The sequence below is a fragment of the Melozone crissalis genome, unplaced genomic scaffold, assembly GCF_028551555.1.
Source record: "Melozone crissalis strain CALT ecotype California unplaced genomic scaffold, PUWL_Pcris_2 ptg000002l_1, whole genome shotgun sequence".
NCBI classification, from domain to species: Eukaryota; Metazoa; Chordata; class Aves; order Passeriformes; family Passerellidae; genus Melozone; species Melozone crissalis.
In genome coordinates this window covers 10,569,956-10,586,756 of record NW_026535780.1, presented here as the reverse complement: position 1 = coordinate 10,586,756, position 16,801 = coordinate 10,569,956, and the positions used below count along the sequence as shown (strand labels likewise).

The 16,801-nt window shown below is 39.9% G+C and overlaps 1 protein-coding gene across 1 annotated transcript in view; it reads left to right on the top strand.

The window, feature by feature from the left end:
* The first annotated feature begins 881 nt into the window (after positions 1-881).
* NSMCE2 (NSE2 (MMS21) homolog, SMC5-SMC6 complex SUMO ligase) overlaps positions 882-16,801 on the top strand; it is a 126,351-nt gene continuing 110,431 nt past the window's right edge. Inside the window, 3 exon segments of the mRNA XM_054292955.1 lie at positions 882-977; positions 980-997; positions 4,485-4,626. Coding sequence (XP_054148930.1) covers positions 882-977; positions 980-997; positions 4,485-4,626 — 256 coding nt within the window.

The following is a 16,801-nucleotide window of genomic DNA, read 5'->3' as shown; positions in this document are numbered from 1 at the left end:
ATTAATTTTCAGCATGTACACTGAGTTTGAGAAGTGATCTGTGTGAGCAGGCAAGGGAAGTGTGATCTTCTGGAGAGCAGCTGAAGAACACTATTGAAAAACGAAACAGTCACAAATAGCGAAGCAATTATGACCAGGAGAGGAGACTGGGCCCAAGGAAAGCAAAACCACTTCACAAAATGTGTTTTTAAGAGCCCCTTTAAAAGTGCAAGCGAAGTGATCATAATGGGTTTTAGCAATAAGGAAAACTTTCTTAGCAGATGGAAATGACACAGCTCTGTTCCTTCATTTATTGCTGAAGGACGAGCTTCCATGCTGTGCCGGCGTTTCCTGCTCAGTTTCACTCGTTCCCCAGTTTCCTGCGGGACATGGCGTGCAGCACCAAAAATAAGCGTCTGTGCTTCAGAAACATTTACGGAAAGTTATGACCAGGCTTGACTTTTCAGCAAACACTTCCCGAACCACCGCGATACATTTCAGATGACAGTGAGCCGTTCCAAGACAGTTCCGACCCAGAACGAGCGCCCGGAGCCCTCCCAGGTCCCCAGTGCCGCGGCAAGCTCGGCTCTGCTCCACAGGGTGCACAGCGGGCCCCGGACAGGCAGCGGCCGGACGGGCTCCGAACCCGCTCCGCTCCGGTCCGGTCCTGTCCCGTACCCTCCGAACTCACGGTTTGCGCCCACGCGGCCCCGCTCCCTCAGCGGCTCCCGCCGGCGCCCGCCCCGCCCTGTGCGCTCACCTTGCCCCAGCAGCGCCCGCGGGCAGGGACGGCGGCGGCTGCGGGCACAGAAGGATGGAGGGAGGGTGGGAAGAATGGGAGGGAGACGGCGGCGCTCCCTACGACGTAGCCGAGCCCTCTCATCACATGACGGCGCCGGCTGATGAGGCGGTTCCGCCCGCCCCGGTGCCCGGCGCTACCGCCCGCCTGCCTGTATCGCCGGGAGGGCGGCGTAGGGCCGCCCCCGGGGCAGCCGCACTCTCGGCCTGCGAGGACGAGGTGAGCAGCGGCCGCTGGCGAGCGTGGCTGTCCCCGCCGGCCCCGGCCTCTCCGTGGGTGAGGGCAGCGCTCCCCGGCGGGGTGCGGGAGCGGCGGCGGGACGGGTGCGGGGCCGGGTCTCGGTGCGGGACTGCCCGGCCTGCCCGGCCTGCCCTGCAGCGGGTGAGGCGGCCCTGGGGCGCGGAGCCTCCGGCTCGGCGGGCGCTGCTCCCCTGCCCGAAAAGGGAAGGGTCTCCCTGTGGCCGCTCGTCACCGAGTGAGCCTGGGGCTGGACACTGATCCTGCTGCTCAGAGGGCACTTGACACCTGTAGGGCTGCTGTTACAGAAGCAAATAATACTTTTTTCTTACCTCTGCTTCGTAGTTTGAGATATTGAAGCATAGAGAGTTTAGGTATTTCCGCAAATATTTAAAATAGCGAACAGAATAGAAACTAGATTTTTTTGGTTCTTTATCCTGTCTGGACCATTTCATCACTTGCTGAAAGAAAAAAAATGTCCTCAGTAGTCTCTCTATGCAGCACGGAGTTAGCTGGTTGTGTTTCCTGAAGTGAGGGCTTGGGGGTTGCACACGGTAAAGGTGCTTTGAGGCACCCACTGAAGTTTCCTTCCATTTCCTGGCAGAAAAAAGTGTGATGGAAACACTGCAGTGAAACCAGTTCCAGGGAGGAATGTGCCCTGCCTTGGAAGGCAGAATGGACAGCTCCAAGCTGAAGTTGAATTCACTTAGAAAGTTCACGAGTAAAATCTTTGCCTTGGGATCGATAGGAGAGCTGAGGAACAGCTGACAGGCTCAAAAGGGCCAGCTGGGAAGTGATGGGGGAACAGGAGCTGTAAGCTGAAGTGGCAGAGCATAGGAGATAAAAGGAAAGCAACACATGTGCCAAACACACTCCACTGCCAGGGTTTAGAAGCTGCAGAGACAATGCTGGATCCTGGGGTGGTGGCCATCTGCCTTTCTCTCCCCATTTTCTTTTTCTTTCATTCTCTGGATTTCTTAGATATTCTTCGTCTCAAAATACGTTCTAAGTCAGACTGAAAACTTCCAGTGTCTTCTTGTGTCTGGAGAAGTTAGAGTTTGCTGAGCTAAAGTTTGGGAAGTGCTTTATTTTTGTCTGGTTGTTTTAAAATTTGCCAAGTACCTTATTCTACTTGAATGTTCCAAAGTTTGCATATATAAGTTGTTATTGAGTCTCTTGGTAATTTGGTTGTTTTTCCCATGCACTGCCCAGGGTATATCCCAGTGCCTTCCTCTGAACCCCTCAGGTAGGCTGGGGCATTACAGGATTGCAACCAGCTTCCAAGAAAAACAATCTTTTATTAAAAAACAAAAAAAGGAAAATTAATCCCAAAGAAATTACTTTCCAAAAGACAAATTGAGGTGAACCTACCACTGCAATGATTTGATTTAATGTCATAACCAGTAACTTCTGCTCCGGTGTAGTTTGCTCATGAGAACGAAGGAGCCTTTTAAACTTTTCAATGTTGTTTTTGTTTTTTATTTTTCAGATTCCTGCTTTCACAGTGTGTGTCTGTGAAATTTCCAAAAGAACAGCAGGCTTTCTCAGCAAGATTTACCAAGTTCAAGAGGGGAATTAGGCTCTATTTGTTAACTTTGATGCACAAAATGGGCTCAGAAAGATCAAGCTGCTAACATGTGACTATTCAGTAGTGTACGTTTGGATCACAGAGGTTCTATAAAAACAGTCTTGCTAAGATGGCAAACAAGTACCTTAAAAAAAAGTTAAATGATATACTAGCTGAAGGAATTTGTTATTAAATATTCAAGAGCATCCTTTTTCTTTACTTTCAGGGAGTTCTATAAGGAACTTTTCCCTTGCCTTCTGTTGTCAGTTTGACAGCCTCTAAAGCTCTGTAATGATAGCAGTCACAGTCTTCTGTCAGGGAGAACATGAGCTGACATAACAAGAGGTGTAGTTGAAGTCTCCTGCATCTGTGGAAAGATGCACCTTTAGAAGGGGATAGAGAGGAAAACAAATTTGCATGTAATTAAGAAGTTCAGTTGTGGTGAGGTTGAACTGTTGTTAAAATGTTGCTGGAAGCACATGACCTAAAGATGGTGTAATAAAAGATCGTACTGACTGGCCAAGCACATTTTATAAATGGAAATAAAAGGAAAATTATAGGAAATAAACATTAGGAGACAGCAGGTATTCAGGTCTCCTAGTCTGCATGGTACTTGTGAAGAATGTGGCAATGTTCACGTTAGGGGGAGCACAAGGTAGAGTTCTGGAGTCTCAGGGAAAGCAGTAGAGAGAGATACAGCCTTAGGTATACAAAGCATGGGAAAAGCACTGTACTTTCTATACATCTTTCCCACATTGCTGTTGGATTATAGCCTGTTAAAGGCTGTTATTGATAGAACAACTCTTCTCTCTCTGGTATACCCCAAATTTGTTTGTGGATTCTGCTCTCTATCTTCCCCAATGGCATCTCAGTATAGTTCTTGAACATACTAGTTATTCTTTACATGAACTAATGCAGTAGTTCTGTCTAAGAGTTCTGCTTTGCTGTGTCTATTTTTCTTTTTCTTTTTTTTTTTTTTTGGTGTAACTAAAGCTGAAGCAGAATTTTTCTAATCTGCAATTTGAAGTATAAAATTCTTCACACCAGATTCATGTTTGTCACAGTGGCTATGTGACTGAGTGGGTTATGGCAAAGCATGAAGAAGGAAGAGCAGAAATTAGGAATTTTTGAGAAGAAACCAGTGGATGTGAGCAGTGTGGATCGGAAGGGCATAAGCAAAAACACTTAAAGGTTCTAATGACAGAGCAGCTAATCCCCACAAGGGTGTAGGCTGTGGGTGTGTATTGCAGAGCCAGGGGGTGGTAAAGAAGATAAACAATGGTACCTGGGTGACTTTATTTTATGCTAATGCAAGATAGGTACCAAAAGTTTGTAGCATCTTTGGCAGAAGTAGACAGCATTTTAAAGGTGGGCTTTTATTTAAGAATGATGCTAGATGTTTTAAGTACATTCTTAGTAGAGTGACTCTTTGTTAGATTATTTTTTCCAAGGGCCAACTGCTGGTGAAACTAAATAGAGTGTGAGAAACCATATTTCTTCCTAGGCTAATTGATTACATGCCTAGATAACCCAGACAAGTTTTTGGGCATGTGGGCTTTTTTGCATCTTCTCTTGCATCTGAAATAGAGCAGTAGTTTTAAAGCAGATGTAATTGTGGAGTTTGAACTTCACTGTGGTTTAGTGGTAGAAATGAGCAGAGGAAAATGCCAGTTGCTTTTAGTGGTGTAGTTTTGTTTAATACTGAATTGAAAACCTGTGATGAACTGCACTTTGACTGGGATTACTGGTATCTTGGGAGCTAAGTTTTCATCCCTGCTCCCTAATGCTTCAGTGATTCTGTTGACACTGCTTTATGTTTAGCTATCTATTAGAACTTATGTTTTCTCTCCCAAATTCTTTGTGTGCAAACTGCTTTTAATTTGTTCTCTCTGTTGTTTCTAGAGTAACAAGATGTCAGGTGGTCCAAGAGTCTCGTTCAATGCAATTGATTCTGCTCTTTCTTCCTTGAAAAACTGCCAGTCCTACATCAACTCTGGGATGGATGTGGCTACTCAGGTTGCCCTTGACCTTGTGGAAAGTTTCAGTAAGTATATTCTCTCTTGTATTGCATTCTGAGTCATCTGGGGCAGATGAGTCCCAGACCTGTGTATTTTGACTTAGTTACTATTAATATCAATCTTTATTATAGCTCTTCTGGCCTCGCTAGGGTGTTTTCATTACAATCATTTCACTTAAATGAAAAATTTCATTTAAATGATAAATTCAGTGAAAACATAAATACCAGGCAAACATTGTCCTTGCTTTTGTGACAGCCAAGACTAATTGTGTTCCAGTGATTGTTACCCTACAGCTTTGTAGAAACTTTAACATTGCTGAATGAGATGGAGAAGGCCCCTCAAGTGGCTGAATAAAATGAGTTTTCATTATCATACTGCTTCTTTGTGTCTGTTTTATTTGACATTCAGGGCAAAATATATTAAAATAATGCTAAAGATCTTGAATACAAAGCTTGAGACACCCATTAGGGTATGCAGGTTTTTAAATGCCGTCTCTCCTGAAAATCAGGCCTTTTTTAGGGTGCTTCAATTTGGACATTTCCAAAGTGGGGTACTTTAAATCTCTAATTACTGCCAACAGTATTGTCATTGCTATTTCACAATGAAAGGAGCACTGCAAAGCTACTTTTCAAGGACAAACATTAGCTGACCCATTTCCCTATCTTGGATCTGTGTTAATGTTTTCACTAGGGAAAAATAAAAACTTTAAAGCTCCAAACCCCTGATAGTTTCAATAAAGAGTGGGGAACAAGAATCTCCTGAAAGAAAAGCTCTGCTGTTCATTATAACTCTTGCACTCAGCTAAGCCAAGGATTGTGTACAATCAAGATTCATGTTTTTCTCATTGTCTGGTGTGATGGTTCTCTCTCCTTTCACCTTTTTATCCATACTGCTGTCAGAGACAATTGACATGCCATTTCCAGCAGGAAGAGGAAATGGAAAGCTTGTCTGAGCCCTCACCTGGGGATTCCCTTTGACGTAAAGCTCGTGTAACCAGTTCCATTTCCCTCTGCTTTAGCAGTCACCATCTCTCCTACTTTGTCATTAGGAATGCATAGAAATACATTGAATGTATTGAATTCTTTCATCCCTAAGACCACAGAAATTAATTATTTATACAAAAATTAAAAGTTTTTTTGTTAATTACACTTTTCAGTAAAGCCCCTGTTGCATTCCTGTTGGGAAGGTTGTAAGGCAATTTAAGCTCATTCCTGTGCAGGTCTGCAGCTGCAAGTCTGTGCCTTGTACTTCTAAGAAATGTCTCTTCCTCATTTACAGGCTTCTGACACATTAATCTTTAATTAAAAGCTTGAAATTATTTTGTTCACTTAACTCAGTAACCAAAAGGACCATTTTTAGCATTCTGTCCTGACAGGAGGAGATTACTCCTGCAAAATACCTGGTTACAGTTAAGCTACATCATGTGACTGGAAAATAGCTCCTACCTAGACCATAACACATTTTATTCCAGCAGAGGCAACTTTCCTTTTGAATCATGGTTATAGAATTATGAAGCATGATCTGTTATCATAGTACATCCCATTGCGCTACAGAGAAAGCGTTCCAGATTTGTAAGATTTGTAGGTCATACTTCTTTGGTCTGGTGTTCCCAAATTACATTTTCACCTACAACAGTTGTCTTCTTCACTCCTACACCTTTCCTTGCAGTATTTACATGGAATGAACAGATAGTGGAGGTCCTCACTTCTGTAAGGTTTAGTTTTCGTTACCCTGACTACTTTGTATTGTATTTGTGGGATGAATCTGACTCCATGTTCTCAGAAGGTTAATTTATTATTTTATTATACTATATTATATTAAAAAATACTGAACTAAACTATACTAAAGAATACATAAAGGATACTTACAAGTAGGCTAAAAAGTTAATAGTGCAAACTTGTGACTCTTTCCAGAGTCTCAACACAGCTTGACCCTGATTGGCCAAAGAGTGAAAACAAGTCACAGAAAACCAATGAAATAATCACCTGTTGGATAAACAATCTCCAAACACATTCCACATGTGAGCACAACACAGGAGAAAATAATGAGATAAGAATTTGTTTTCATTTTTCTCTGAGGCCTCTCAGCTTCCCAGGAGAAAATCCTGGGCAAAGGGATTTTCCCAGAAAATATGAATGCCACAACTCTGCTTGGACTTCAAGTTTTTGTGCTCCTTGCAGAATACCATCAGGAAGGATACTGGGTGTCTGTGGCATGACATGCTTGGCAAACTCTCGGTGTTTTAGAATTAGCATCATCTGATCTGCTCGACTTGACTGTTCAGCTCTCACCTCCAGCTCATATGCAGCAGTTTCTGTTTCTAAAGCTGTTGCTCATCTGTCCTCCTTTGCCTTCATGTTCTGAGGCAAAATACTAATTTAGTTTTGAGATAGAGTTAGATAATATATTTCTGTGTTTTTCTGTCTAGTTTGTAATTTGCTTTTATTTCCTTTGCAAAATTTGACTGTCCATCTTCTGACAGGTTTCATTGCCAGGCTTTGTGGAAGCAAGGAATTCTGTTGCAACTGTTTTTTGTAGTTTACAAGCACTTTTTCTGTGTGTTTATTTTGTTCCTTTAGTCTTTCATAATGGACAATGCTGTTTTTTGTGAATAGTAATGAAGTACATAGCAAGTACATAGCATAGTACATGAGAAAAAATTACGTTTGCTTCTTAAGGTAACTGAAAAAACAGAAAAGTTAGTTCAGTGAGTAATTTTTCCTCTCTTAATTCCTATTCTCCACAGACAAAATCCTGAAAACATTTACTATGTTATTGTATTTATAAATACAATACATGTTAAATGTATTTATTAAATGTTTATTTTGTTCTACTCCTGTATAGATTTATGAAAAGAAATTACTTGTGTTCAGTGTTTGGGTCAGGCATTGCTCATTTATGAACCTGTACAATCTCTAGAAAAATAAGGCAATTTCTTATTAATAAGACTATTATTAATAATAGCTAAATGAGTGCAGAATAATTTTAATGTATCTGATCATGAAAACCTCTAATTTTTAAGGGGTTTTGTTGATGTCCATGAAGTTAAATTGTTGATTAAGATCTCCCTGTCAGTTGAGAACCTGCTGACTTTTAGCATTGAACATTGGTGTTATGAACATATGCTGACAAAGAGACGGATTTTTAAAAGATCCTGGAAGGGTTTAAAGATCTAGAGGTGAAAATTAGTTTCAGCAAACTGAGTAAGACAGGGAAAGAGTCAATAATTTAAAAGCTCATTTTATTTAATGAGTCAAAAAGAAAGATAAACCTTTTGTCCTCAGTCTTTCTGCTGATTATCTTTTAGATACTGACCTTATCTAATGGTTGGATTATCTTTTCTTTACAGAACATTCTTGTTGTATAGAAGCAGTTTGAAAAGTTACTATATAAGTAAATTATGTAAGCAAAAAAACAGACTGCCAGACTGTGCACACTTGGTTTCAGTATGTCCTGCCTATGCTCAAAATACTCTTGTACATTCTGTGGCCCAGGCTAGTAAAATACTGAAGGAAAGGACACACTGATATATGTGAGTGGTCCATCAGCCTTCCAAGTCTATTTTTTAATAAAGAAATAGAATATTTTAAAACTAAAGCACATGCTCATATCCTTTGCTGGACTGGAGACCTAATAGATTTGAGAATTTGCATCTTTCTAAATTTAGTGTCATTCTGGTTTGAACTTTAGTAGTGTGATTGCAGAAAGAGAATTCATTAAGTTGCTTGTCACAACTGCTTGTTTGGCAACATCTCTGAATTGTAATGCTTTGAGTATTGAACTTTGAGCCCTGTGTTGGCACCTCTGCACACAGAGGAACAGCTGTTTGCACTGCTAATTTAACTCCTCTTGGTTGAACTTGCTTTACTTACCTACTTGGAGTAGTTCTGTAGACTTAAAAATCTCTGATGGACATCCATGTCAAATACTTGACTGATAAGTTTTATTCTCTGTTTTTTGAATTAGTGAAACCTGCAATTCCATGTTGACTGATGTGCTGATTATGGTAAGAATAAGGACAAATTTGTCATATCCATGACAGACATCCATTCTCAGGTTTGCTCAAAATTTTTGGGTGTAAATTTGGTCAGCTTGCTGAGGATGGCAGTTTCAGGTGACTCTTTAGCAGAACTTTCTCAAGAATATAGGATTGTAAAGTATGGAGAGCTGTGGATATTTGAATGAAGAAATCTAACTCATGGTCATCTCCAGGCTTCCAGTCCAACAACTGCTCTCTTTAGATGGAGTATTACTTTTGTCTGGGCTGGAATCCAAACTGGGATGATTGTCCAGTACAAATGGGAAATACCTTGGAGGTCTGGAGAGTATCCTAACTACAGGCAAGGTAAGAATTTCTTAGCATTAAACTTTTGAAAAGCGTTTTCAAGAATGAACAGTTAGGGGTTTGTCTAATTAGCTGAATGGGTTCTCTGTAGAAAGAAGATGCTTCCTTGATGTCTGGAACACCCTTTCAGCCACACATCACTTTCCCAGTGTGAAGTGTAGAGGCCATGAAATGTGGAATAGCTGTTTTTGGGAAGCAGTTATTGCAGGTGAATTCTATTCTTACTTAAGGATCAAAAGAAAGAGCTACCTTTTCTTCAAAAACTTGCTGAAATGTCATGGTCAGCTGCTGCCCATGGCTGTTTGCCATCTGTATTACAGAGCAGTGATCTTCCTGTAGCACTATCAGGATCTGCTTGAGAATTCCTCCTGTTTTCTTACCATCCTTTGAAGGGTTTTTCTGCTCACCACTGTGTACAGAACAGGCCCAGGGTTCCTAAAAATGTCAGTGATACAATTCTTTGGCATGTTCCCCAGATTAAGTTAGAGTTACAGCTCTGGCTTTTCTTTCTTGTCTGGTTATTACATAACCTGCTCCTTCTGCCAGCAGAGTTTACCTCAATTCTGTCTGCTTACTCCATTTGTCTGATTCCCTGTCCCAGGGCTGCCTCTGCACTTTTCTTCAAGCAGTGTGCAGCACTGCATCCCATATGTGCAATGTCCTCCTTTTCTGGCTGCTTTCTCATCTCCAGTTGATGGAGGTCCAGTGTGTAAACAGTAGTTGATAATGTAGGATCTTCTAACCCTGTGAGATTATCCACATTACTTTGACTTCTATCCCTGCTCACTTAGAATAGTTTTAGCAAGAACAGGTCTAAATGGTGCAGAGGGTTTTTGACATAGGACGAAGTGTGGAGCATACAGATCTGTCAATTAGCCTTGTTTTATGAAATTATTACCAGCCTTTTGGTAGACAGTTGATGAGTTGGTATAGAATATCCACTATTCTTTGGAGTGACTTTCTGAACCCATTGCAGCAGCCTAAAACAGTCAGACTTGAACATTCTAAGTTTGTTCATCCCTGAGAGAGGGGCCCTTTCTATGCAAGTTCCTCTGTCATTGACCTAAAACTTCTATTGGAATGGTATAAACTCCAGTATGAAAATGGACTCTGTAGCTATGCTTGAATATCAAATTATTTGGTTAATTTGTTTTCTTTGTTCCTTCTTTTTTTCCTAGCCTGTTTTTCCTTGGAAATTCAAAGGCAGGATTCCTGCAGTATCATACCATAACATGAATCTTGACATTGATAACGTTCTTGTGCATGAAATGATTACAGTGTAATTGTTCTGGGGTCCAGAAATCAACCTGCTGACACCTGTGCTTCTGAAATGTTTATGGTCTGTTAGTTTCCATGGTATTAGAGATCATTGGGCTTCATAAAAATAGTCCAAACCTGAGGTACTTGTCCTGAGAACAGGCTGTAGCAAATGGGCTGGAATGACACTTTGTGACTTGCTTGAGTAAGAGGAGTGAGCATGAAAGTCCTCTGACTGAGGAAATAAGCAGGATAAACTTTGCCTTGCTGCCCTGTTCTTGTCAAGGCAAGATAAGCCATGTCAAGATGTTTTCTTGCACATCCTGCCCTCTGTCACATACAGAGGGTGATTTGGTCAAGTCTCCAGCTCACAGTGGCCCTGTAATGGTCAAAGCTGTGGTCTGTGCTGCAGGGACAGTTCATGAGAAATCAGACCTTGGTTTTCATGCTTAAGTCCATATATCTGTGAAGGTGCTCGTGAGAAGAAAGTAGCAAAGTTTTATATGCACTGTAGGAATACAGGTTTTTTCTTAGTGGAGAACCTAAATGTAGATTTTCTTTTTCTGTTTTATTGTTGGAGAATATAAGTGTAGAATGTCAAAGTCCATCCTGGAGGTAAATGGCTTTTCACTGACACTTGCTATACAGAAATGTTTTCTAGTTATGAGAAAGCAGAAAATGAAGAGAGGCCAATGATGCATGAAGTTCATCCTTCTGTGTTAGACTCTGCTAGATGCTTCCTGTGAAGCTGCAAGAATTCCCTCATGATACCATGCTGTTCACAAAGGAAGTTTTATCCTAACCCCAGTTTTTTCTCTGCCAGAAGCTGTTTGTTCACTGATCTGCTTTGTTGCTACACCACTGTCTGTGGTGTTGATTGGTGACATGCACAAACTCAGTGTAGGCACCAAAATTATATCTTTCTTGGGAAGTTCTTTTCCTGTTGCCCAAAGTAAGCTTGTATTTTGTGGTATGGGAAATAAAATGTTCCATATTCCTTTCTCAGAAATACTAATTTTGCTTTCCTTCAAATCCCTTTCTTAAGATTAATCATTTTAGAGAAGATATGCTTTTAATCTTAAATTATGCTTCTGTTGTGCTGTGTTTCTTGTATTCTTTTACAGATATTTAACCTTTCAACTAACATTGAGAAAGATATGGTTTTTGGAAGAAGAAAAGTACGTGGAGTATATACACTTGGAGTATTTCTTCTTCAAGTGATTTTATTCTTTGAAACAAGAAAGACTGGTTGAGTTCTTGTGAAATGCTTTTCTGAAAACAAAAAAGTTACATTTTTTGCACTATGCTCTGCAGTCAATATAAACATTTTGAGAAGATAGAGTTGGATTAATTTTTTTTTTCTCCCTCTCTTTACTTGCAATGTTTATATCCAGCACTGATGAGCCTGTTGCTGGAAGGCACTGGTTGGCTCTGGAAGCTGCTCTTCAAAGCAGTCCAAAAAAGGAGAATTTGGAAATGTGCCTTGTTTCAAAATCTGGAAAAATATGACTTGTAATGAAAGATTTTTGTTCTTTTATATTTATCCAAACCCACTCTGACTGTAGTCTGTAATCTTACAAAGTGGGAAGAAACAAATATGTAGTGCTGTTACAATTTCCTAGCTGTAATTTTGACTGCAAGAAGAGCACAGTGCAGTGAGGGGAAAGCAGCTAAATTAAGCTGTGATAAGCTATATTAAGCAGCTGTATTATTGTCTTAAGCAGCATGCTTTTGTTCTGATAGCTCTTTTTCAGTTTGGGTGCTCATTAAGCTGGGTGCATCCAAGTATTTTTGTTCCTCAACTTCAGAAGTTCCAAGGACAGAGAAACCCTTTAGGTGGCAGCAGAGTCTTTGCTTTTTGCTTCACCTGCTGTGGCACTCTGGAACTCACTCCTAAGGATGGATCTGGAGGTGTTGCTGCATACCCTTGCATTTAGTGACAATAGAATATAAATGGAGGAGTCAGATGAATAGAAGGAGAATTTTTATTATCAGATCAATATAGATAATTGCATTTTATACATTTATTCTTGCATGAAGCTGCTATGTTGTGGTTGATCTAGAGAGTATGAACCAGACTGAAATCCAGGGTTGATTTAAAGCTTAGCTGAATAACTGGACAGAATAACTGTCCTTAGTGTGTTCTCATGGAAATGTACTGACAGTGTGCACCTGAGCAAAAGGTCAGAGCTGGACAGACCTGGATTTTGTCAGAACTCCTACGAGTGCTCAGATAAAAACGGCACAGTTTTATTTCACAGCTTTTGGTAGGTGGTATTTACATAGTGTCTGGTGTCAAATACATGCATATGTATGTGTGAATATTTATTCCATTTTCTTATGTATCTTTCTAAGGTAGTGGGTAGTTTTCTCCCCCAAAGGTCATTGTGAGTCAGAGAGATTTGCAGCCACCTGGTGAGTTACCTCATGTACCCATAGTTACTATAAATTTCTCTGTCCTGGACCTCATAAAATCTCAGTAGTCTTCAAAATAGATCATAAGTGGGATTTAAATGCTGTGCAGACCTTTTTGGAGACCCTCTGTGCACTAGTGATGTTAACCTTGAGAGAATGAGTGAGCTTACGGCTGTGAGTTATAGGCTTGAAATTGCTGGGTGAGGTTCTTTGGCCTCTGCTATGCATGAGATCAGAGCAGAATGATGCTGATGGTCTGCTGCAGCTTAGAAATACTATGAAGTACTGCAGAGGTCCTGTGTGGGCTCTTTAGCACAAAGATAAATCAACCTTTTTGAACAAAAGCCAAAGAGGAATATTTTATCTGAGTAATTTACTGTATGAAAATATTCTCTGTAGTATATAAATCTGTCATTTTCTTATCATCATATTTCTGCTAAGAAATGTGGCAAGAAGAAAATACTACTAACTCCTGCTTAAATGCAGAGGCATACAGTATATATAGAAAGTAGTGTGGGCTTTGAAGAACCCATTCTGAAGGCTTTAATTTTTATCAATTTAAGTAGTTCAGAATTTAGCTTTCAGTGATCTAATTGTGTGCATAAAAATTAGGGAAGGAGGAGGAGCCCACAAAAGTAGAAAAAAACCCTGAGGTTGGCAGCATTCAGAAAGATTGGGAATATAAAACAATTGTATTTCTTTTCTTGATTCTTTCCACTAGGAAAAGATTTATCTGGGTAGAAAGTGAGCATTGTGCTGAAATGTTCTTAGTGTTTGGTCAAAACATGAAAGGAGCCCTTATGTAGATGTGATCATTCTGAAACTTCCTCCAGAGCCCTATGAATAGACACAGGACACTTATCAAAATTTTATTTTTCCTTTCTTTTCCTGTCTCTTTGTTTGTCTCTTCAAGAATTCAGAATTTTGTTGCTAATTTTTACCTTGTTTTTTTTTGATATTCACAAATTTTGTAGGTGAACATAGACTTAATTACTAGAGGTTTTTAATACTTTCAGTTGAAAAAACCCCTCTGACTCAAATCCAGGTTTTATGACATGTTTAATGAAATTTATACCAATGTTATATAGCCCTGATGCTCCAGTGAAGAATGAATATTGTAATATGTACTGATTAAATTCCAGGAATTTAAAGGGGAATGTTTGCTTTTTCAGTTAGAATTGTGTGTAAGACTTTTGTGTTCCTTACTGACACTGAAACCTATGAAAAATGTCATCCTTTGGAGGACAGGCAGGGGTTGGTGGTCTGAATTGGAGATTTAGAATACTTTTAATTATAATTTTCATAGATTATTTTGTTTCCCTTCTCATTTTGTTTACCATTTTCTCTGAAGAAGAACAAGGAACACATTATATGAATGAGATAAAATAACTGAGGTACTCTTGAGTCTAATTTTTCTGAGTCCTTAAGGCTGGGACTAACTGTGCTTTCAAACTGGCATCACACTGTGGCCTTGAGGAAGTCACTGGAGTTCACAAAACATGAATTTGCCTTCTGTAAAAAAAGGTGTCAGGAATGTTTTGTGAGGATGTATGAATATCTCAAACTCCTGTGTAGATATTCACTTCTGGTTTTGCTTATGTCGTCTGTGCCTGGGGAAATTATATTACAAGAGTCTAAAAATAATGTGAATTGTCTGTAATGGTGGTAGGTGATTGGAAAAAGTAGGAGAAAGGTGGCCAGGAAAAATGTGTGTACAGGGGAAATAAGAGGCAGCAGAAGACAACAGACCAGCAAAGATATCATCCTTGCCTTTTAGTAAATTGACAAACAGGAAGTGTCACAACTGTTGGTGTGATCCCACAATTGCAGGTGATATGAAATGGTTTGAGCCACTAAAATACACACAGGGCACTAAATGAAGATTTGTGTTTAGATGAAGTTTATGAGTGAGACACAACCATGTCTACAGGAGGGTAGTCTGGTGATTATTATTGGGATTAATACTATGTGAAGAGAGAAAATTTTACACTGATTCAAAAATGTGCTACTAGAACTGCTTACAGAAAGAAAATTTACAGTGAAACTCACAGTTCAGCAAGAGGTAGGCTGAAGAATCCATCCTATCTCTGAATAAACTGTTCAACCTTGTGGTTTTTTTTGTGTTGCAGTTTTCAGGCACTGGATCTGACATTTCTGTCTGATAATCAAAGAGCCCAATGTGTTCAGAAATCTTCAAGATGTTAATGGTAGATCATGAACAAGTCACCTTTAGCATTTTCAACTTTACAAGTTGAGCTGTTTTAGTCAGTCTTGGTGTAAGACCCACTTTCCAGGCATGAGTAATTTGTGTTGTTCTTTCTTTGAAATACTGAGAGAGCTTATTGAAGGACAATGCAATTAGCAGGATTTAGTCTTTGCCTGAATTATACACTATGTGCTATTAAAGATAGGGATGCATCTGCCAAATTGTCAGCATACAGTCAACCCCTTCTTAAAAAAAACCTAAAAGCCAGAACAATCCCTGTACTCCTCTTAGGCATTGAACAAGGGTCTGACATTACTGATGAGCATCATACAGCAAACCTGGTGTGCAGGGCACGTGGTAACCAACCAACCAACCTGAGTGCTGTCACTCAGGCTGCCCAGCCACCCTCAGGAAGTGTTTGTGTTGGGTGAGTTCCCAAACTGCAGTTCCCTCTAATGACTGGGGAACTTATGCCCTTTTTCTTAATTGTTATTTCAGTTTGGGTTATTTTTTCCTTGCTAATGGACCTTTATGCCAAATAAAAACCCCAATAGCTATGAGTCTGTTTGAGCTGCTCTTACATAAAAGGATGGGAGAAAGAAAGTGAGAGGTGACCCCCAAAGATGGTGATCACTGGGAAGACAGCACTTGGACATAGAGAAAGAATCAAAAAGCCAGCTAGCAAATGCTCAGGAGTAAAAAAGTGTGAATGGGGGAGCTGGATGAGAAGGAATAGAAGGGAAGAGGAGTAAGTGGTAAAGAAATGTGTAATGAAGGATGAGGAAAAGTAAGAAATAGGAAAGCCACATCAACAGGATTAAGCAGGACAGTGTGCTGATCAGTCTCTAGATGACAAAACTTAATTGAATGCCTTCCTAATAGTGTTTCCATGCAAGCAACTTCTGTAGTTGCCACAAAGGTGTTAGCTTTTACAAAGGGGAAGAGTAGTCTGGCATATAAATGGAAGGAGGACTGGTCCATGTGGATGAGAATGAGGGGATAGATGTGATCATTCTGATTAGTCCCATGCTAAAGCTGTTCAGCATATGTGTGAGTGAACCTTTTGCCTTTTTGACATTATCAACAGATACTATAGAGTGCTTCTGAAACATGCATCTGCAGTAGCACTCAACAGAAGGTGACAATCTCAAACTGCTCCCTAAATTACATATAATGAACTTTCCTATTAAAAAAGACTTAACAAAAGGAGGCAGCTGGCTTAAGGAGAAGGTGGCAGATGAAGAGAACACAATTCAAAGAAGTGTTCACACATTAAGGAAGTAATTTTAACAGGCTTTCCCCAGACTGTAAGTGGGAATGGAATTATACATTGCATGTAAATGTCAAGTGACAATAATATCTTCTGAGTTAAATGAACCTTGCAACCTCTTTCCTATTTTTCTTCAGATGAATAAAGTTTAACTTGTGATTTCCTTACTAATCATCTTAGTAAGCAGTGGGTGAGTAGACATTTACTGCATGGGTAGATTAATGTGACATTTTCACAAGACTTCATTTTTTGAAGTTTATTACTTGTGGGTGTGGATCTAATTCACAGCTGTTTTTGAGAGAATTAGGTATGCCATAACTCATTCAAATTCTATATTTTCTTGGTATTTTTAGATTTTTGTTAGAGGTGTGTAGTCTGGTCTGATGTTTCAAGGTAATCAAGGCTTCTCCACTGAATATACTTTTGTGTACAGATTTGGCCGAATCGCTTTTCTAGAAAAACAGATTTTAAATGGAACAAAATTCAAAAACACACCAGTATAAAGGAGAGAAAATTCTCTCAAATAGTGCATGTTAGCCACAAAAATCTCAACCAGAGTCTTATGGTTCTGAATTTAATTTATTTTAATAACACAATGACTAATATCTATGTCATAGTTTACCAGTTCTGGTTAAGCTGAAACAGAGGCAACCTTTTACTTCTTATCTGGTTACAGAACATTTCCACATTCAGTTTCAATTTATATTC